This window comes from Lepidochelys kempii, chromosome 17 (assembly GCF_965140265.1).
Source record: "Lepidochelys kempii isolate rLepKem1 chromosome 17, rLepKem1.hap2, whole genome shotgun sequence".
NCBI lineage: Eukaryota > Metazoa > Chordata > Testudines > Cheloniidae > Lepidochelys > Lepidochelys kempii.
The window spans coordinates 8,189,606-8,211,049 of record NC_133272.1 but is presented as its reverse complement, the minus strand read 5'-3'; the positions used below and the strand labels follow the sequence as shown (position 1 = coordinate 8,211,049).

The 21,444-nt window shown below is 44.8% G+C and overlaps 1 protein-coding gene across 6 annotated transcripts in view; it reads left to right on the top strand.

Annotated features, from left to right (window-relative positions):
- Window positions 1-21,444, top strand: part of HNF1B (HNF1 homeobox B) — a 71,773-nt gene that overhangs the window by 31,706 nt on the left and 18,623 nt on the right. For 4 of the 6 annotated variants that reach the window (XM_073315736.1, XM_073315732.1, XM_073315737.1 and 1 more), the window contains exons 5-8: window positions 11,941-12,104; window positions 16,671-16,803; window positions 17,438-17,629; window positions 20,354-20,472. In XM_073315736.1, coding sequence (XP_073171837.1) covers window positions 11,941-12,104; window positions 16,671-16,803; window positions 17,438-17,629; window positions 20,354-20,472 — 608 coding nt within the window. Of the gene's footprint in view, window positions 1-11,940; window positions 12,105-16,670; window positions 16,804-17,437; window positions 17,646-20,353; window positions 20,473-21,444 lie in introns of all 6 variants that reach the window. The other 2 variants (XM_073315735.1, XM_073315734.1) reach the window with 1 other exon arrangement.

The following is a 21,444-nucleotide window of genomic DNA, read 5'->3' as shown; positions in this document are numbered from 1 at the left end:
TATTAGTTTGTCCATTGAGGGCCGATCAAATCGGATGTTAGGTTTGGGGTCCAGACACCGCTTGTAGTTCATGGGGTGTTTTTGTTATGAAGCCAGTGAAGCTTCAGACAAAAGTGCCTTCTAGTGGTGTCAGCATTTGCATTGTCAACCTTTGTTTTCAGGGTGCTATAAGCAGTCCATAAAAAATTCACCCACAACTGAAACTGGCCATATATTAATTCCCCAGCCCAGGAGACTAAAAAGACATCAAGTACGCTAAATTTTCAAGCAAATAATATCCATCTGGTTCCTAAATTGTAAGAGAACCAGCATTCCTGCTCCCCAAAACAATTAGGGGTTGCACTTACTCTTTTTGTGCTCTTTCCTCCAACTCCAAAATCCTATTTTGAGCGGGATACATTTTTCTGATCCCTATTCAGTAATTTTTTTCTCACCCCACATAAGTGGGCTGCATATTAAAAAATCTTTCAAACAGTCTCTGGCTATTACCAGTCACAAGCCCCACAGAAATTCATTCTGCACCACTACCAATAAATCCCCTCCCAGATACACACACACACAGCAGAAACCCGGCTCAAATAAACAAATCTAGCACTGTATCCCAAAAGCCATAAACCTCAGGGTCAGATGGGACCACAAGAGGGAGTGAGTGCTGGGCTTGAGGGAGCCCTTCACAGACTAACCTGCAAGAGGATTCTGGTACCATGCAACTACTGTGATGGGGCATGGGGGGGGGGTGTTGGAGGGAGACCGATCAGACCTTTTAAAGTGAGCTGATAATGATCAAAATTAATCCAGCAGCTGGGTGGGGGCTTTGATCAAGTGGTTCTATATTAGATAAGGGTTCCTATAGTGAAACCAAGGAAGAGCAATGAACCAGTATCTGAAAAACACGGTCTGACTGATTTAAGGAGGTACTCTCATAAAGCCTGTACCTATTCACTCTCTGCACTATTCAGACCAGAAGCCCAGCTCTCACTGATATTTATTCAGGCTTCCTCTCCCCTATTGCTGCACTGTATCTTGCAAGATCAGTACCTTAATGCGTGATCCAACTCCCATGGAAGCGGACGTACGTCAGTGGGACTGAATGAGGCTCTTGGTGCAGATCTAATGTACATGGCAGTGCTTGTGGCTATATCAGTACACATGAGGTCTGGAGCCTCCATTCTATTTAAAATAGCGGCCTGTGTACCTGAGAGGTCACGCAGAAGGCGACTGTGTGGCGTGTACTCTGCGTGGCACACGGGAGGGCTGCCTTCAGGCCTGGTGTACATGAAATGTAACAAAGGGACTCAGGCCAGGAGAGCAGAGGTGGGCTGCCTTTCTCTGCTCCTGGGCTTTCTTTAAAGGGAGTTGAGGTGGGCCACAGAGAGTGGGATTCCTGTGATGCCTGAGGAACTTATCTCTGTGGGTGTTATCCTGTTGCTATTTCAAGGCCCTGGCTCCAGGAAGGAGAGACAGACCGGGGCTTCCTTGCTTCTGAGACACGAGCAGAGTTTTACAGCTTGTAGGGCTAAATCCTGGCCCTGAGCAAGTGAGCCGTATGTGAGGGACCTTACTGCCGCCTTAAGGGTGTTGTAGGGTTCTTATTGCTGCAGGCCTCCCTGTAGGGGACTGGCTTGGCTGGCAAGTCCACACAGGTACTGATCCAGAAGCTCTGCCCTTCAGCCCTTAGCCCCTCTGATTGCCAGGATGGGAAGAAAGTCCACAGTGCACAGCTCCACGTTGCACATAAGATACAGACTCCCTCCTGCTAGCTCCATTGCACATCAGAACCACCCCAGTTCTGCTGCCTCCAAGGTCTCCAATGCCTGCAAGAGGTTGGGAAGGGAAGCAAGATTTACCCCTTGTGCTGGCGGCAGATACTTTTATTTCTTCTTCACCTGGGACAGGAAAGCACAGGATCAACCAGAGAGTAATAATCATCTGATCATCACTGACAGTAATCTGTGTGATTATAGCTCTCTTCCTCTGATCAGTAAGAATAACTGCTCTCCTCTTGGGACCTGAAACGCACTGCTGGAGCCAGGTGGAATATTCACAAGCCAAGTGAAACTCACCATCTCAAGCCAAGTGAATCTCAAGCCAAATGAAACTCACCAACTTCCATTGCAAACCCAGGTTCCACCCCTAAACTCCCCAAGGCCCATGAAGCTCCAGGGTTCTAAGTGACATGAGCGCTGAGTAAAATGAATCACCTAAGCAAAACGGAGACAGGAAAATTCCCCACCTCAGGGTTCAACTCAGTCCTATGACCCTGGGTGTGGACTCCAGCATCCCCCAAATCCTTGCCCCAACCTATGTCTCGTAAACAGCATCTGATGGCCGCCTTTACTTAAATCTTCAGCAGTGGAAAGCTTCTTGCCTATGCTGGGCTCCTCCTCGTAGGTCATTTAATTGGCTGTTTATCCTGAGTCAAACCTAGCGCTGGAGGAATCTGCCTCTTAAGCCCCGGCCTTAGTCTAACAAAACCCTGTGGCTAAAGGCCATCAGGAGCTGAAGTTTTCATGGCTGGGCTGGAGCTGATGCTGGGCTAGTTGCCCTCGAAAACATGGAAAAGCCAATAAAAAATTTCCCAGGCTCTACAAGTTGGTGGCCAAACAATAGCCAGGTCCAATAAACAGACTTTTATATTAGGGTGATAGCACTACAAAAAGCACAAGCCCATTGACAGTGCTTCTTATGCAGGCTCCTATCAGCGCAGGCTGCAGTGGGGTGGTGGGCAGGGAAGACGGGGGAGAAATAAAATCTCTTTACACTGGAGCTACTTCAAGGGGGGGAGAGGGAACAATGGATCCAACTTTACAAAAGATGTCCGACCTTTCCGTAAACCATGAACTCTGACTACATTAGGAAGATCTCTGAGGGCCTTCTCTGTCCCAAGTCTTTGCAAGAGGAAAGCATTATATTCTGGGGCAGAAAACAGCTGCTGTGTTTGCAAGATAGCTTATGATTTTTCTAGCTGATGGCAAAGATCAAGGATTTCCAAAAGATCACTGGCAATCAGCACCATACCAAACACAAGGACAGGTTAGAGAAATATATGCCAGGGATGGTCTAGGCCAGGGTTCTCAAACTGGGTGTTGTGATCCCTCAGGAGGTCACAAGATTATTACATGGGGGGTTGTGAGCTGTCAGCCACCACCCTCAAACCCCACTTCACCTCCATCATTTATAATAGTGTTAAATATAAAAAAAGGTGTTTTTAATTTATAAGGGGGGTCACACTCAGAGGCTTGCTGTGTAAAAGGGTCACCAGTACAAAAGTTTGAGAAGCACTGGTCTAGGCATACTTAATTCTACCAGAGCATGAGGGATAGATTAGATGACCTATTAAGGTCCCTTCCAGCCCTATGTTTCTAGGATTCTAATGGATCATGTGTCCTTTGAACACCTGCAAAGGGCTCAGTATAGGACAGTGGGCAGTCCCTGTTTCAAATCGTTTACTGGCTAGAAGGAGAATTTTTCAAAAAGGGGATTAATGATTGTGGATGTCTCCATTTTTGGGTGCCCAATCCGAGACACTTAAAAGCCTTGATTTTTCAGGAAGTGCTGAGCACCCACGCTCTGAAAATCAGGCCCCTTTAAGGGATCTCAGACTCCATAGCCACTCAGAAAACATTTAATCCGGATGCACTGGGCAACCCTTGGGTGGGGAGGACTGAGCATAGATTTGTGTTTCCTGTTTGTACAAACTATGTTACAAACTCGCTTCTTGTGGGGCATTGTGAAAACCCTTCAATAAGCATGTGAGGAGAAAAGAGTGAGCGGGTGAATGGGTGTGGGAGGCACCTTATGAGCATGGAGGCTGCCTGGGCAAAGCCTAAAATATGACATCTTCTACTAGGCTTCTTATACGAACATAGCTAAGAACGTTCTGCTCTGTGTTGTGTTCTGTTCTGTGTTCTGCTCTAAAACTACTGAGTGCTCTTGGGTGCTAAAAGCCAATCAAGATATTTAGGGGACACTGTTAATAATAATAATTAATCATTAATAAGTTAATAATCATCCCAGCATTTTTCAGTGTTTTACGGACATTACATATTTAATCCACCCACGTAAGTGAAAGTATCTGCCTGGCATTAGTGCTGTATCACTGATAGTAATGACCCCCATTGAGTGGAAGGGGAAATTCAAGGCAGAATAATTGAGTGGCTTAATGTCAGAGCCAAGAGAAGAACTGAGTTAGTCCCATGCTTAGACCACCTGGCTGCACAATACGCTTTATTTCAGTGGTGTAGGACCCACCTAAAAGCTAAGGGTATGATTGTCCTTATCACATGCGCGTACTAGCTCTCAGCAAGCTAGTTTGAGTATAAATAGTGTAGCCATTCTGGGTAGTGGCAGCGGAGGCATGGCTGAGCTGTCCCAAGTACATACCCTCCAGTTTCAGGTGGATTTTTACATGCTCAGGCAGGCTTCTGCTCCCCAGCCAGTGCTCCTGCAGCTATCCTGATGTTTATACTCATGCTCGCTCTCAGCGAGCTACCACAAGTATGTGTATATATACGAGCAAGGGAATCACATCCTAACTCGTCGTGTAGACATGACCCTAGTGCAATGTTAGCAATTATTCGCTTCCTCACCATGTAGATACTTCCCACACAGCTAAAGCTGCTGTTTCTCTGAAATTGACCAAGCTGTACAATCTCTTTCTCCCTTGAACCTATCTAAAAAATTCCACTTAGCACGAATGTCAAGACTGCCATCTTTCTTACCACCCGTGGATGCAGTGTAGCCAGCTCTCATTATTTTATTATGTCTTGCAATATTTGGTGTTTTTTCTTAAAGCCCCAGCACCTGGAGTCATGTGATTATGTGAAAATCTCAGTTTTTTTGTTTTTTACTTAAAACAAAACTTCTTACTCTCACAGGGGCAGAAGAAAGCTTGAAAATATAAATTCTAAAGGCTCAAAAACCAGAAGGCAAATAAAAAGAACCCCAAATGCATCATTTTAAAAGAATATAATGTTTAAGCCAATCACATTATTGGCCGGGGGGAGCAGGAAGGGGCTAACTCATGATTTTTGAGACCCAGGGTTGGAAATATTGTGATTTTTGTGTTTGTAACAGAATCAGTCCTTGTGGAAAAACCCTACTATATTTAATAGAGATTGAAACAACTGTCTAGGATTTAACAGAGTATAACATCCCTAGTGCAGAATTTTATAGTATTGCTTAAACCTCTAGAAAGACACTCCTTCTCTATAAAATACTACCGGTTTTTCGAGTAATTTCTATAGAATCCTATTACATTTCTATAAAACATTATTGGTTTGTTCCGTAATAAGTTAGATAGGGCTTTTCCATCAGGAACCAAATCATATTTTTGCTTCCTACTAAAGAAAACAGGAGCTGTCTATCATTTATAGATTTTTTTTTAAAAAAAAATATCACTTTCCCCCCTTCTTGGTTTTATCTCCCCTCCCATTGTTTAAATAATTTGTCAGATTTTCTGACCCAACAGCAGTTGGAACACACTTTGCATGTGGTTAGGAATACAGGACAAGAATGTGTGTGACAGTGATTTAGTTGAGTAATGTTTACCCTGTTCGTGGCTGGGACAGTCACTCAGACTGGCACATGTCTACCTGCCAAAGAACATTCTTCCATTATCAGGGATGGGAGAGTTGCTGGGGAAAAACCAGGAGCCAAAGTCATCACAGGAGGATTCCTAACTGTTCAACATGTTTAACCAGCTGAAAATCTAAAGAAAAAGATTGAGAGAGGCCTTTTCATGTTCATTCTGGACTCGTTTGTTGGGCAGTGTGTGAAGAATCATACAGATTCTCTCCAGAGGTGGTTGCATTTCGGTGGTGGGTGGGTGCATATGTGTCAGTTCGGTGCTTCCTCAGTGGGTGGTGATGGAACTAGATGACCTCTAGAGTTGACTTCCAACTCTACGTTTCTATGCTAATTTTTAAAGGAGGAAAAATGTCATGTCAGATCATTCTAATCCACCATCATTCATTTTTCTTTCACCACCATTGATTGATAGGGTTTTAAGGCCAGAAGGAACCATTAACGATCATTTAGTTCTTAAACTTTTACCCACTGATTTCTGCATCAAGCCCACCAACTTGTGGTTGAACTAACCCATATTATGACCCTTGGGCCTTTCTCCCCTTGGCTGAAATAATGACCAAAGTGAAACTTCGCCCAAACTTTTTCAAATTTCTTGTGACATTTGTGTAAGTTCCTTTGTCCTCTCCAACCACCCCATTATCTTTCATTTTTGCTACCTCTGTACTGCTCGGTTCTGTCCAGAAGCAGGCGTATCAGAAGGCTCTCAAAGAAATCCACTAAGTTTCCAGGCTAGGTTTGTAGCCCCAGGCAGCTCAACTAGTGCAGAGCTGCACATAAGCCACCTGATGCATCTCCAAGTTGAACGTTTTAGTTGCCTTCCACGTGGACTGTAGGGAATCTTATTTTTCTCGTTTATACGGGGCTGCCACTAAGTTGCCCTAAATGCTTAGGACAGTTGTGATTTCCTTGGGTCCTTCTCACATGAAGAGCCTGATATTTTCACAGCTCCTTGTCACTTCAATATCTGTGAAATTCAGGATTTGCGATGTTGTGTAGCCATCATACAATGCTGGGACATGTCATGTCAAAGCTGCAATCAGCTCTTCTACAATTCGTCCATAGCTCCCAATCACAGCCCTTGTGGTGCAGGTCATTAAGAAAGGAAGGTAGGTAGGTAGGTTAGTGGGGGGACAGGATGGTAATGAGGCTTGCAGTAGAGCTGTACAAATAACTGATGTTTGTTTGTTTGTTTGTTTTTTGGTTGGCTGGCCATTCTGAAAAATTGAGGGCAAAATATTTAGTGTTAACCAAACATGAATTTTTGTTGTTGTTGAAATTTTCAGTGAAACAAAACACTCAAAAAAAAAAAAGTTACAGAGCAAATGATACATTTTGTTCGACCAAAAAACAAAATGTTTTGTTTGTTTTTTTGAGCTTTTTAAAGCATTTTTAAAATGAAATTGAAGTGCATTACCAAACAAAGTCTTTTCAAATTGCAAAATCAAAATGGTTCATCTTGAAAATGTCGAAATAAAATGTTTCAATGTCTTGGGAGTTGGGGGGGGAGGTTATTATCAACGGAGATGATTTTGGTGAATTTGACATGAATTTGCAAAATATTGCAGCTGCCCTGAATCTGGATTTTATTTTATTTTATTTTATTGGTGGGGGGGGAATGTTTGGCTGAAAAATTTCATCTAGCTTTAACTTGGAGCCTTTCAAAGATGTTTGTAAAACCCTGTTGGATTCTCGGCAATGACAGACGCTACGTTGTCAATATTCGTCACATCTCAAAGCTTTGCGGTGGCCTGTGTGAGTGAGTTGGTGGTCTCACTCCAGTTTCTTACTGGACAGGACTCTGCATCTCCGCTGGGGCTAACTAGCATTCTTACTGGGGTCTCAGCATAGAGGTTAAGGATGGAATGGGCCCTGGAGACTGAACCCTTTTCAGACCCTTTTGAGGTGGTGTCCCTCTCCGTCAGGGCTGAGGCACAATGGCGAGGCAATTGCATCTCTGCTGCCCATGCTGTATCTGTTCTGTGAATAGACAGAGGCAATCAAGCTCCAGGGCTGCCAGTCCTGTACCTATCATAACCAGTCAGTTCAATCTCCCCAGAGAGTGTATTAAACCTGCTTGTTGTATGTAGCGCTTGACTGTTTATAATAAATGGCTTTTATGCTGCATTTGCCAAGGTGGCCTCGTAAAAGCAGCTTTTGTTTCCAGTGGGTTTCCTCAGTTAATTATTTGTGATCAGCTGTAGATGCCTTCCAATGGCACACTACAGGTCCTATGGTTATCAATGCAGGGGATTTTTTAGCCAAATTAAATATATTTATACTGAAGCATTGTGCTAATTCCAGACTGGATTGTTGGTGCATGTAGACTTTGATGGGCTGAGATGTCCTCTTCCCTTTGGAGCTGTCATTCTTTTATTTCCCTGACACGATCTGTTACTCATAAGTGTCTCAAGACTGAGTCAGGAGGGGAAACGTGATTCATAAAGGCCTGAAAGGGAAGTCAGAACCAGACTGCACTTGGCTGCTAGGAAAACTTTTTGATAGCTGAGAGAATCAGGAGCTGAAGGCCGGAGGAGGGGGAATAGTCATCTCATGGGACACAGATTCACTCACCTCACTGTCCAAACCAGTACATGACAGGAGTGTGCAGCTGTATCTATAGCTATTACTGTGGGTATGTCTATGCTGCAGTCATGGGACCTGAGCTACTTTTAACGTTGCTAGCTTGGGTACTGGAGCCATGAAGCCATAACCGCACAGGCTTAAGCATGGCCCGTCCAGAACCCTGGGGAATTACTCGCTGGCTAGCCCATGCTGAAGCATGCGTTGCTGTGGCTTTGCTGCTCAGGGGCCCAGGCTAGCTAGCTCAGGGATGTCAACTCAAGTTGCAGTCATGATCGCAGCGTAGACTCTTGGTTTTTACTGGTTTTCACCCAAATTTTAGACCATTTAAGTACATGAAAATACTGATTATGGTAAGAAAATCCAGTACGTAACATTAGGTAATGTGGTCATAATAAGTTAGTCAAAGCGTAAATGCAAGGCCGTCTGCTAAAGTAAAGCAATGTGGTGGGAAATACATACACGTGCGTGCATGGTACATATGTGTACATACTGTTAATATATGTAAACTATACATTCAACTGCTTTGACTTTCAATACTCTTATTTTTCTCTTATTTGATGCTTTTTTCTGTCCTCCTGTTCCCCAGTATTAACCCTGATATTTACCAGGAACACTGAAGTTAATTTTTGGCCCTGATTGTCCCCCATTTTTTAAATGTTGTCATAAACACTTACAAGTTCCTGAGTACGTTACCTTGTTTGCAGTTGTAGCCTAGTTGAGGGGAGGGGTTCCTTTCCTGTTACAGTGGGGAGAGTGTCCATGTCATTAGAAACATCATCACAAGTAATTCTCTTTGGCACGTTGGGTTGTCTCAGCAGAGAGGCCCAGATACCAGGGTGAAGGGTACGCTGCAACTGGCTTCCCAGTGGGTGGACCCTTGCACCCACGCAGACCCCATTGAAGCCAGTGGTGCTCTTGGATGTTGCTGGGGTACATCTGCACAGATCTCACCTCAGGATCAGGGTCCAAGATAGCAAGGCCAAGAACTGAATTGACATGAAATGCCCTCTTGCCCAGAGAGATGGCCCAGCCACAAGGAGAGGGGCGGTCGCAGGTGGAACAAGGTGGTGAATCTTGCTCGGCTAGTCTCCATTGTGCAGTTAAATAGAGGCCTTGAGTCACCACGGCGCCAGTCTGGCATCTTGCACCAGGACTAAAATTAAAAACATTTCTAGTGACATAAGTACTGGGTTCAGGGGAATCTGGGAAGTGAGTGCTGGTGTTCTTCCTGTGTGAGTCCCCATGCCTGCTGTCAAGTCTGCAGTTAAATAACAGCAGCTGGGACTAGATCAGAGGTGACATCGTTTTTCCATGTGCTTTCCTGCAAGTCCTTGACTAGCTTTGGCCTTCTCCGCTTAGGTTGTCTTTACAACCCATTTTGGGACAGAACTTTGACTGACAGTAAAATAAACGCTGGGCCTTTGACTCCTGGATGCATGCCAGCTTGTCAGCACACATTGTGTACTTTCTCTCTTGTTGGCTTTCTAGCTTTTACTGTTTCGGGGGGAGGGGGGGTTGTAAACATCTGTGGAAAGGTGGCTCTTGCACAAAAGCTCTCCATCAAGGGTTTTACAGCCCTGAAACGCCTCTCAGCCCAGCAACAAATACATGTTGCATAAAGTGCAATTAGACAGGCTTAAACAGTGCTGTGCATATTCTGAGCACTCTCGTTCTGCCTGTCACTGGTCCAATGCAATAGATGGCGTGACTGCAGAGTAGTGGGTAACCTGTCTAAAAGAACAAGTGGTGTAAAAGCAAATCCCAATGCAACAAGGGCAACATATTTTAAACCAACGTGGTTTACAGTTGCCTTCTGAGTTTTGGTTGCTGGCTTTTTTGCATGCAAAATGCTGCATTTGCACATAGGAATCGCACTTGCATGCACAAATTGTGGGTGGCAAGACATCCAACTGTCTGATTTACACAAGTAAATAATCATGAAAACCAAATTGCAGGTGCAATTATTGAGACCTGGCTGAGGGCACCTTGGAAACTTTGCCCTAACCTGAATTCTGGAAGAGAGGGGAGAAATATTCCCCAATTCTGGCTAGCAAAGCACCTAGCACTGGATTCCGTGCATCACCGATTTGCTTGGACTCTTTTTAACATGGTCATGAAATAACTCTTTGCTAGAAGGAAGAGCATTATGGATAACTGCATGTGATTGAGCAGCCCGAACACTCCTGCCGTTACTTCAGAATTCCTACATCTGTGCCATCAAAACGAGAGATTTAAAAGCAAATGCAAAGCAAACTAAATTGATTCAAACCAGGTCTGAGAAAGTAAGTGCAAAACAAATCAAAACCACTCTGAGACCCGGATTCTAAGTGATACAGAAGACACAACTGAGCAGAGCTAAGGCGCAAAAGATTTCAAGCCCTTTGCCCAATGTCTTGTTCTCACTGCTTTTGTCGTCAGTGATTAGAGAGATGAAGCAAACCCAAAACTTACCCCCAACTTTCCACCTGCCCAAACATTGTGGGTTCATATACAATTTTTCTCATCTCTTGTGGTGCAGGGATAGGAGTTCTACTGTTCTCAATCAGCGTAGAAGATTAAAAACAGGCCCAAAGCAAATCTCTGGCTCTGAAGAGCTCTATCTCATGAGTTTTTGGAGTGTTAGGAATCGAGGTCCCGGTTGAGCCCATCTCGTGTGTTCCTTGTAAGAAAACAACACCAGTAATGAGGCCTGGTGTTTTTGCAAGCACACATGTAAGACTAGTAACAAAGGCACAGAGCAACAAGATCATGAACTATCGTGGCTGCCTTGGTAACGGATGTACAGATGTCTCTGTCTATGCGGTATCAGAAGAGTTTTATCCCTGGTGTCTTTTATTATTATTGTTATTGTTTATTTTAAATAAAAGCCATGAAAAATGTCCTTTTTTCTCCCCAGAAATGTCACCATCTCATGCTGACTTGTTGTTTGCTGCTGTTTTAACCTGTCGTATATACTGAAAATGCTTTATGACTAGAGTTGCCAACCCTCCCGGATTGGCTGGGAGTCTCCCAGAATCGGAATCAATCTCCCGGTGGCTACTGAAACCAATCTGGGAGATTTTAATAGGTTGCTAAAAGTTTGGTCAGCAGTGCAGAGAGGCTAAGGCAGGCTCCCTACCTGCCCTGGCTCCGCATGGTTCCCAGAAGCGACCAGCATATCCCTCTGGCTCCTAGATGCAGGGATGTCCACGGGGGCTCTGCACGCTGCTCCCGCCCTGAGTGCCGACTCTGCAGCTCCCATTGGCTGGGAACTGCGGCCAATGAGAGCTGCAGGGGCGGTGCCTGCAGGCAGGGGCAGCACGCAGAGCCACCTGGCTGTCCCTGGGCGTAGGTGCTGACATGCTGGTCTTTCCCGGGAGTCACCCGGGGTAAGCACCACCTGCTTGGAGACTGCACTCCCTCCTGCCCCCCAACTCCCTCCCTCAGCTCCCTCCTGCACTCAAACTCCCTCCCAGAGCCTGTACCCCACAGCCCTTGTGCATCCCAACCCCCTGCCCCAGGCTCAGCCTGGAGCCCCCCTCCCACACTCTGAACCCCCTCAGCTCCAGCCCAGCCCAGTGAAAGTGAGTGAGAGTGGGGGAGAGAGAGCGATGGAGGGAGGAGGGATGAAATGAGTGGGGGGGGGGGCCTCCGAGAAGGGGCAGGGCCTCCAAGAAGGGGCGGGGCAAGGGTTTTTCGGTTTGTGCAATTAAACAGTTGGCAACCCTATTTATGACTGTCTGGCTGATGGGGGTTGTTAATACACTGCACTTGGCCTTGTTTTTGCAGGAGTCCGATACAGCCAGCAGGGGAACAATGAGGTCACTTCCTCTTCGACAATCAGTCACCACGGCAACAACGCCATGGTGACCACCAGCCAGTCCGTCCTACAGCAGGTTTCTCCAGCAGGGTTGGACCCGGGCCACAATTTACTCTCACCTGATGGTAAAATGGTGAGTACACCTGGCCTATTGTAGTTCCAAAGCTGATAAGATAAGAGGGCCCAGCAGGCAAAACAAACAAGACTTTTTTTTTTCTTTTTTTTTTTAAAGTTTCACACAAGGCCCACGTTAAACAATGAAGCATTGTAGGGCTGGGGGGCGGGGTAAAATAAATCCCAGCTGCCATGAGTCAAAGGCAGCGCTTGGACCAGAGCTTTCCCCGCCAGGTAGTGGTGTACGTTCTGAACCCAGCCAATAAACCTGACACAGGACCGTTCTCATTTTATTGATTGAATGCCTTGTAAAGTAGCACAGAGGGTGGATCACTGTTTGTTTTTTGCTGACGCTGACATTCGTGTTGATAAAATGCTCATTCATTTTTTTTTTCTCCTTAAGCCCTCCAAAGTTCTAAGTTTCACCAGGGAAGCAGTTCCTTTACAAGCAAGCCCCTTCCCCTCTCTGACCCCAACACACACACACGGACACACACACACAGACGCATCCCGGGTAACACCTACACTCGTAACCTGCTGCTCGATGTGTGTTACTGGTCCTCCTCCGCACCTGGTTCACAGAGGATGGGAATCTGTTACCGCTCAAGCTGAGCGGAATAGTTTTGGCCAAAGCTTTTTCTTTTTCATTTTTTTCTTCATTTTTTCCAGGGGGTTGGGGGGGCAAAAAATACAGATTTGGTGACACCAAAACATTTTGCCAATTCATGTCGATTTCACCTAATTGTCTGAAAATTTTTAAAAAATTGAAATGTTTTTCCTTTTTTCAGTTTGAAAGGGCCTTTTTTATATCAGAATCATCTCTCTTTTTTTAAGACATTCAAAAACAATTCGGAACGGTGGATAGCTAAACAAAATGTTTCAATTGACCCAAAATGAAAATGTTTTTCAACTTCAATTTCCCAAAAAATTTCAAAAAAACCTCTGGCTTTGGTCTGACCCAATTTTATTTTTAACATTTTGAAAATGCCAAGCTCTAATTACAGACCCAGTAAACAAGGCTCTGTAGTTCAAGCTGTAGCAGCTTATGCATTTAACTCTGGAGGTCCCCATTCAACTCCCCAATGTATTAATTAGATGGTGACCTGCAGTGTTGTCTTGGTCCCATGGTATTCGAGAGACAAGATGGGTGAGGTAATCTCTCTTATTGAACTAGCTTCTGTTGGTGAGAGAGACAAGATGGTGGCCCACACGCAGGCTTTTGAAATATAAATGAGTCCTGGTCATAATATAGATTAGGACAATGGGAACTGGCTTCAAGTACTTCCCTAATGAGAGCCTTGAAAAAAGGTATGGGGCAATGGTAATAAATATCAGTGGGCCCAAGCTACAGAATTTGAATCCAGATTCCTAACAACTTCCTACAGTGAAGCCTTTGAATCCGAATGTTAGGTTTGACTCTCACTGCAAAGAGAGATCTGGATTTTTCAAATGACCCCCTATGTTCAGATTTCACATGCCCCAAAAATTTGGGAGATGCATTTCTAAGCAGATCACGAATAATAATAAAAAATAATCCAGAAGAATAGATGACACATCAGGCATTAAAAATCAATGGATAAAATGACTGATAAGGCATTGTGAGCCTTTCCTTTTAAAACTCAGGAGAGTATTCTGAAGTAGTAGCCCAAACACCTTATTTATTTTATTGTATTGCAGTAACAGCTAGGAACCCCAGTCACAGAGAGGAACTACGTGGTGATAGGCGCTGTACAAACAGAATAAAGACTGTCCGTGCCCCCAAAGAGTTTACAGTCTCCGTATAAGACAAGAAACCACAGGCGCCGACTTTTTCCGGCGCTGGTGGGTGCTTGCCCCCCCCACCGGCCCTGCCCCGTCCCCATTCCAACTCCTTCCCCAAAGTCCCCACCCCAACTCCGCCCCCTCCATGCCCCTATTGGACCCCTCCCCAAATCCCAGCCCCGCCTCCTCCCCGAGCATGCCGTGTTCACCCTCCTCTCCCCCCGCCCTCCCAACACTTGCTGTTGCAAAATGGCTGTTTTGCGGCGCAAGTGCTGGGAGCCTGGGGGAGAAGCAGGACTCAGTGGCGGGCTCAGGGGAGAAGGCAGAGGCATAGGTGAGCTGGGGTGGGGCAGGGGCACCAATTTTTCCCCATGGGTGCTCCAGCCCCGGAGCACCCACAGAGTCAGCGCCTATGCAAGAGACCGCAGGTGCATAGACAGACAGACAGATGGAGGAAGCACAATTAGATGAGATTGGTCAGCATGATGATAGCCAGTGGTCTCTGCACTCTAGCTGCCTAACTGTTAACAAGGTTTCTGTAGCCCATCACAGCCAAGGAGAGCTTTCTGGAAGGATTTGGAGGAGGACAATGAGGTCGTTTTGCAGATGTTTACAGGCAGCTCCTCCCAAGTGTGAGGGGCAGCATGGGAAAAAGCACGCCGGTGCTTGTTTGAAATTGAACAAGTTACAGCAGAAATGGAACCAATTTTAACCATCACAGAAACATGCACAGCAGTAAAAGCTTTTACCCAGCTTGACACAGTGCTCAACCAGCCCCTTTAAGTGTAGGATGTACAGCACTATCAACAACATTTATGGTCCTCCATTCGTATGGAGCTGTTATCTAGTTTATGTCTGATCTCCTCCACAGAGCTAGCTAGTGCTTGCAAGTTATTTAACACAAATATGCTGTGGGCTGTCGTTTCCAGTGTGTAAACATGTTTCTCTAATATCTCATATCAAATTAACAACAGCCAAGGAAGTCATTGCGGCTTAAAATAATGTTGTTGTTTGAGGCACATGCTATTGAACCTATAAGGAGTTTGGGCTTGTCATTGTTTTATGACAGTGGAAGGTTGTTTTAATGATGTGGTTTGAATACTTTCTTGGTCACGTGATCTCTAGCGGTTTCTTTTGGTTCAAGTTTTTGGTCCTAATCTCAAGTTTGAAATTAGCCCAAACTGCAAGAGACTTCCATGGTTTTGTGACTGATTGTTTGACTTGCACACCTGCTGTGGTGTAAGCTGGCCTTGAGGAACTTTTTGAAGAGGGAAAATATCGGATAAGAAAATCTGACTCATTCTCATGTTCTGAAATCCACTGATATATTTGTTTCAATTAAAGGTAGGCCCATCTCAAGCTCACATGTGCAAGATACACTCGTAAACTGAGGCCAAAAATTTCACACCGGGGACCCCGAAGTGTCTCCTAAATCCATACTGAGGTATCTAAATAAAAGTGGACTGATTTTTCAAAGGGATGAGCACCTGCGACTCCCATCATCATCAGTGGAATTTGTGGATGTTCAGCACTTCTGATAATCAGACTGGTTTTGTTTAGGTACCTGAATCCTTGCCTGCATCAGGGACCCCAATTTCAGCCACTGGTGCAAACCCTCACCATTGCAGACAAGGAAAGCCACAATATGCACTGGGAAAGCTTATTGTGATGTCAAGCAGTTGGCCTTGTCTGCACCAGGGTTTGCAATAGTGCAGTTATAGTGATGGCTGTAAGTGGGACATATCTCCCCTCCAGACCAGGCCTAAACAACCTCATTTCAGGCACCCATGTATAAGCAGTTGGGTTGCTGTCTGAAACATCAAGACCTCGATTCAGCAAGACATTCACATAAGCATGTGTCGTAACTTTGAGCACATGAGCAGTCCCCTTGAAGTCCATGAGACAAGTCACACACTTAAAGTTGGGCATTTACTTAAGTCCCTTGCTGAACTGGATCCTAAACCTAACCAGAGTCACTTAACTAGCATTCCTCCACCATATAGCCTGTTTCAGTATTGCCAGCTGCAGCAGTTCAAAAATCATGAGTCTAGCCCCCTAAAATGATGAAACTGGCTTAAAAGTTCATGAAATTTTTAAAAATAATACATGTGGGGTCTGTTCTTTGCCTTCTGTATTTTTAACCTTTATTATTCAAATTTTTCACCTTTCCTTTGTAACCAGAGAGCTAGAAAGTTATTGGGTTTTTTGTGCTTTATTTTATTTTTTTTTTAATGAAACCTCTGACTCTCCCATAATCACATGACTCCAGGATCTGAGGCTTTAAGAATAAAACACTAAATACCAAGAAAATTGCAATGAACTCTCAAGAATTGGCGACATTGCTGTTTACTCAGAAAAGGCCTGGGCAAAAAGATGAGTTTTTGCAGTGTGACTTGAGGATCCAAAATTTAGGATCTGGTAGACTGATGGGAGCAGTGGAAGCAGGTTTCCTGAAATGCCTCTCTCTGTTGCTGTTGTGGTTTATTTAACTATTTGTGCTGCAGTAGCACCTACGAGCCCCAGTCATGGATCAGGACCTCATCGTGCTAGGCACTGTACAAACATAGAACAAAAAGAGAGTTCCTGTCCCAGAGAGCTTCCAACTGATGTAAACTGTGGAGTCCCCCCCGACTGACTGGATCACTTTCCATGAGATGATTTTGCTTGTCTTTTCTGTGAAACGGCCTCATCATGCATGAAGGGAGTCATTTCTGTATGGCTGGCCCTAGCCAAAGTCACTTTTGTTTGTCTAGGAGCTGTTTGGTCACCCAGCTCCTGTCCATTGCACCTCTGACGTCTGTTGTCCCTTTTGGTTTCTTGACAGATCTCTGTTTCGGGAGGTGGGCTGCCCCCTGTAAGTACCCTGACCAATATCCACAGCTTGCCCCATCACAACCCACAACAGTCCCAGAACCTCATCATGACACCGCTCTCCGGCGTCATGGCAATCGCGCAAAGTAAGTGCCTCGCCACTCTCTAGTTTCAGTACACTCCTGTTGATGGGGCTTTTATCCCCTTGGCTGGTATGTTTAGAAGCAGTATGTGAGTAACTTCCGTTCTGCAGCTCTGAATCCCCCCTCCTCTGTGGTTCCAGTCGGGTACAGTAATGTTCTTCATTCCAGCACTGGTGCACTTTGTGGTGTTGCCGCATGCTATGGTGTTTCGCCACCAAGTTCAGAGGGGAAGGGAAGCAGTGGCTCTGTGTCATGAGTGAAATCCTGGCCCTGTGGAAGACAATGGGAGTTTTGCCATCAAATTCAGTGGGTCCAGGATTTCACCCAGTGTGTTCAAGACCTGATCTGACCAGCTGCTCTAGGCATAAACTATGAGGAACTCCATTGAAAGCTGTGAAAACAGATGTATTTGAGAGGGGGATAAAACCCTTTGATTTTCCTTTACTAGGGTTTACTGCACACCCTGCTGTACTGCAGAGAGAAGCAGACAGCATACAGCACAACCCTAGTGGGTATCTCCAATGTACGAAGATAACATTCATCTCAATTTTTATTCCACTGCAGCAGCTGTCTCTGTTTCTGATTCCACCTGCACTGAAATCTTGACATGTTGTTTCGTTCTCTTCTGTTCTCATAGGTCTAAATACTTCCCAGGCACAGAGCGTCCCTGTTATCAACAGTGTTGCCGGAAGTCTGGCAGCTTTACAACCCGTCCAGTTTTCCCAGCAGCTACACAGTCCTCATCAACAGCCACTCATGCAGCAGTCGCCCAGCCATATGACACAGCAGCCTTTTATGGCCACAGTGACGCAGCTGCAGAATTCACACAGTAAGGATCTTGTCAGGTATTTGTTGAGGCCTGAAGGGAAGGATTTAGCTGCATTATAACTGCCAATTGTCATAAATACATTTTGAATTAACTTTGCTTTCTCCCCTCCCTGCCCTCTCCACCCCTCCAGTTCGTTGGTTCGAACTCATGACTGGGGTCATCTTCTCCTGCAGGTGTTAGGACATTCCCTTTCCAAAGTAGAATGATTCAGGGGGGAATCTCAGACTCTCCAGCCCTAAAACAGTCAGATAAAAAGGCTGCACTATGGAAGAATTTTTAATCCCAGAGAGCACAGGGGAATGAAAACACCAGAACTTCACCTTTCAGGACTATGTGAGAACCCAAAGAGGAAATTACTCAGTTTTCATCAGAGGGAACCAACACAGGGCAATTAATGCTGTCCACTCCCTATTGTTACATCCCTCCCGTCTCACCCTTCCATAGTACATGTATTTGCTCCTCTTTTAGAATACAGAGTGCACCTTCCCTCTGCATAAACTTATTCCTCATCCCCAGTCTGCAAATCCAGGAGCCAAATTCTGCTCTCGTTCACGGGCATAAATTCAGAATAATGTCAGCGGAGTTATTCTGGATTTACACCAGAGCAGAATTTGTTTGAGGATCTTCTGTTTGTGTCCCCATAGCGCCTGTGCTTGCCTGTAGTGTGCTATCCAAGGAAATTTTGAGTTCTTCTCTAACTGCAATTGATAGGACCACCCTTTTAAGGTACACTCAACATGATTATTGGAGTTAGGGGGCCAGGCAGGTGTTGAAAAATAAACAGGTTTAGCTCTGTGGACATTTGGGCAGGCGACAGATGATAACTTTTTCCATATGGCTGTATTTATTGGCATGGGCTTTCAAAGAGAGTCAGTAAAAATCCATAAGATTTAGGTGCCTAACTCCCTTAGTCTCCTTGACAATCCCAACCATTTCCTTTTACTTCTTATGGTCTTTGCACTTCGGGGAGGAAGTTAGAACATCGGTATGTGGGGGAGGATGAACTACCTGTATGTTCTTCAAATGATGCCTTTGTTTTTATGTCTGTTGATGTTTTTTTAGTTGAGTTTTTCTCATATTATAGTTCTATGAACAAAAATTTTCAGATTGTGTCCAATACATTTACACTCTCATGATCATTTAAAAAAAACAACAACTTTATGACCTAGATTAGAGTAAGAAATCTTTTGTGTCCAGGGTTTCCTTCCCCAAATTATTGGGGAATCATGTTCTGCAAGATGCTTAAATGTACAATGCGGTTGAGATGCCTAATTGCATAATATAAGTGAATTGCAATTTTACTATTTTCCAAGACCCCAGTCTAATTGTAAACTAGTGTATGCTCCCGTTATGTTTATTGCATTTTCAGGTGTAGTTTACCTGTAGCATATTCTCAGGCTTAAGAACAAATTTTTTAAAACATCCTTGCCTTGGTGATAAAAAGGCAGTAAGCAGGCTGGCCTGGTCCTTGTGACTAACAAGGTGTTTTGCCAAATGGAATACATGGCCTTTATACCTGGCTTTTAGTTTTTCCAGGCAGCCAGGGGCCTCATTTAACTAAAGAATAAGCCTTTGGCCAACTGAGGAGTAGCAGAGACTGTGAGGGGAAGACTCTTCCAATTCTTCTTGGCCAGCCAGTTGGTGAATATAACATAGGTCCTCGAACTGAGGTTTGACAGCAGCAGCAGATGGAGTATCTTGCGAAACACTAAAGCTGGTCAGAAAAGGAGGTGGGGTGTATGTATGTTTTCCACAGAAAATTTGGATTTTGTGCAAAATATTTTGTCCAAAAACTAAAATAGTTAGATTGTGAAATACCACTGTGGTGCCTCATGGGAGTTGTAGTTCAGGAACCTCATGCATCCATTCTTCTCTCCACTAGGGTCCCTGGTTAGACTACATCTCCCAAGATGCATCATTGTCTCATCTTGATGAGAGGAGGTAGTACCTCATGGCAGTTATATGGTAGTAGTGCACCATGGGATATGAAGTTTGTCTGGGGAGACCAGCCATAGAGAAGAATTAAAGCATGAGGAACATGAACTACATTTCTCATGAGGCACTGCAGCAGCATTTCATAACTGAAATATTTCAGTTTTGGGGAATTCCATTATTTGATAAAAAATCCAAAATTTCTTCAGAAAGCAGACATTTTTTTGCAAAAAAAACCAATTTTCTATCGAACGGTTTTTGACAAGCCCTTCAAAACAACCAACCAGAGTTAAGAATTATTTTTACCTTTTTCCTGTCTGAGGAGAACAGGATGGGAAGTTGCTTCACACTTTTCAGCTGGACAAAGAGCTTGCTTCTTAATGATCATGAGGCATTCCGATTCCCGGTCAGCCTGGTAAACAAAACTCCCACTGACTTCATCTAGGATATTTTCCTGCACTGCCTCCAATGCTCTTGTCCAGCACTCCTTCTCATTGTCTGGCTTGTACATTTGGTTCTCCAGCAGAATGGCCTCCCAGAAAGTGGTTTGAGGGTCTACAGCTGTTGGATCAAACCAGGCCATTTTAATCTTTAATCTCTCCGCATGCTGCTGCAGAGAAATCAGGTGGATTCTCCAGACCTCTAAGGAGGATGCAGAGAACTCCTTCTTATTTGTTTTTCCAAAAAAAGCCCCCACAAATGTGTTGAAAACCTTTTGGCTTGACTGCTTTGCATCTGCATGAAGACTGTAGACATTTATATGATTGCTGTCTGTCCTCTTCATTTTCATAGTGTATGCACACAAGCAGGAGCCTCCCCAGTATTCCCACACTTCCCGGTTTCCATCAGCCATGGTGGTCACAGATACCAGCAGCATCAGTACATTAACCAATATGTCTTCCAATAAACAGGTAATGGCGCATACTGGGAAAGTGGGATAGGATTCTCTCAGTGTGAACGGTTCAGGGTGTACTTCCCTGGTACGCCTGCTACTGCTAATGGGAGTTTAATCCAATACATCTGGTGGTGAATAAACCCCAGTGTCTGCTTCTCAGTTCCACTGTTCTAAGAGTGATATTCAGGGACCACATCAGAATTCACAAAAGCTGATCCAAAGGCCTGTGTGTTGCTGTTTGTGGATAGTGTTGGATATTCAGCCCTAAATACCAGGATGACCGGTGCATAATATAAATCACAGCAGCTGAATGTTTTGCGTGGAAATTAATGGGTGGTCTCAGGATTGTTCATAGTGCACAAGTGTCCATGTTGGTAACTGGCATTCTTAATGGCAGACTCAAAGGAGAGGGCCCAGCGTGAATGGGCTGTGGAGAGTGAGCTATTCACCTACCTCTATATGTGATCCCAGAGCAGAGTTAAGGCATGTTGGCAGATCTGTTTAGGGGAAAGCTTGTCCTCGCATGGCTTGGGCTGTGCCTATTCAGTGTATATATGGAGGACTTCACTCCAGTCTCCAGAGCTCTCAGCCCAACACCTGTCACCCATTGTGAATCCAGTTCATTTTCTTCTTAAAACCTGGCCCCAAAAATGGCTAGCATGAAGATGTAACACCAAGCTGTGTTGATTTATTATGACTCGTTTTAAAAAGCAAAAGGTAGGTGTCAAGGTTCCTTCTCCACTCTGAACTCTAGGGTACAGATGTGGGGATCTGCATGAAAGACCCCCTAAGCTTATTCTTACCAGCTTAGGTTAAAAACTTCCTCAAGGTACAAACTTTGCCTTGTCCTTGAATCCTATGCTGCCACCACCAAGCGTGTTAAACAAAGAACAGGGAAAGAGCCCACTTGGAGACGTCTTCCCCCCAAAATATCCCCTCAAGCCCTACACCCCCTTTCCTGGGGAAGGCTTGATAAAAATCCTCACCA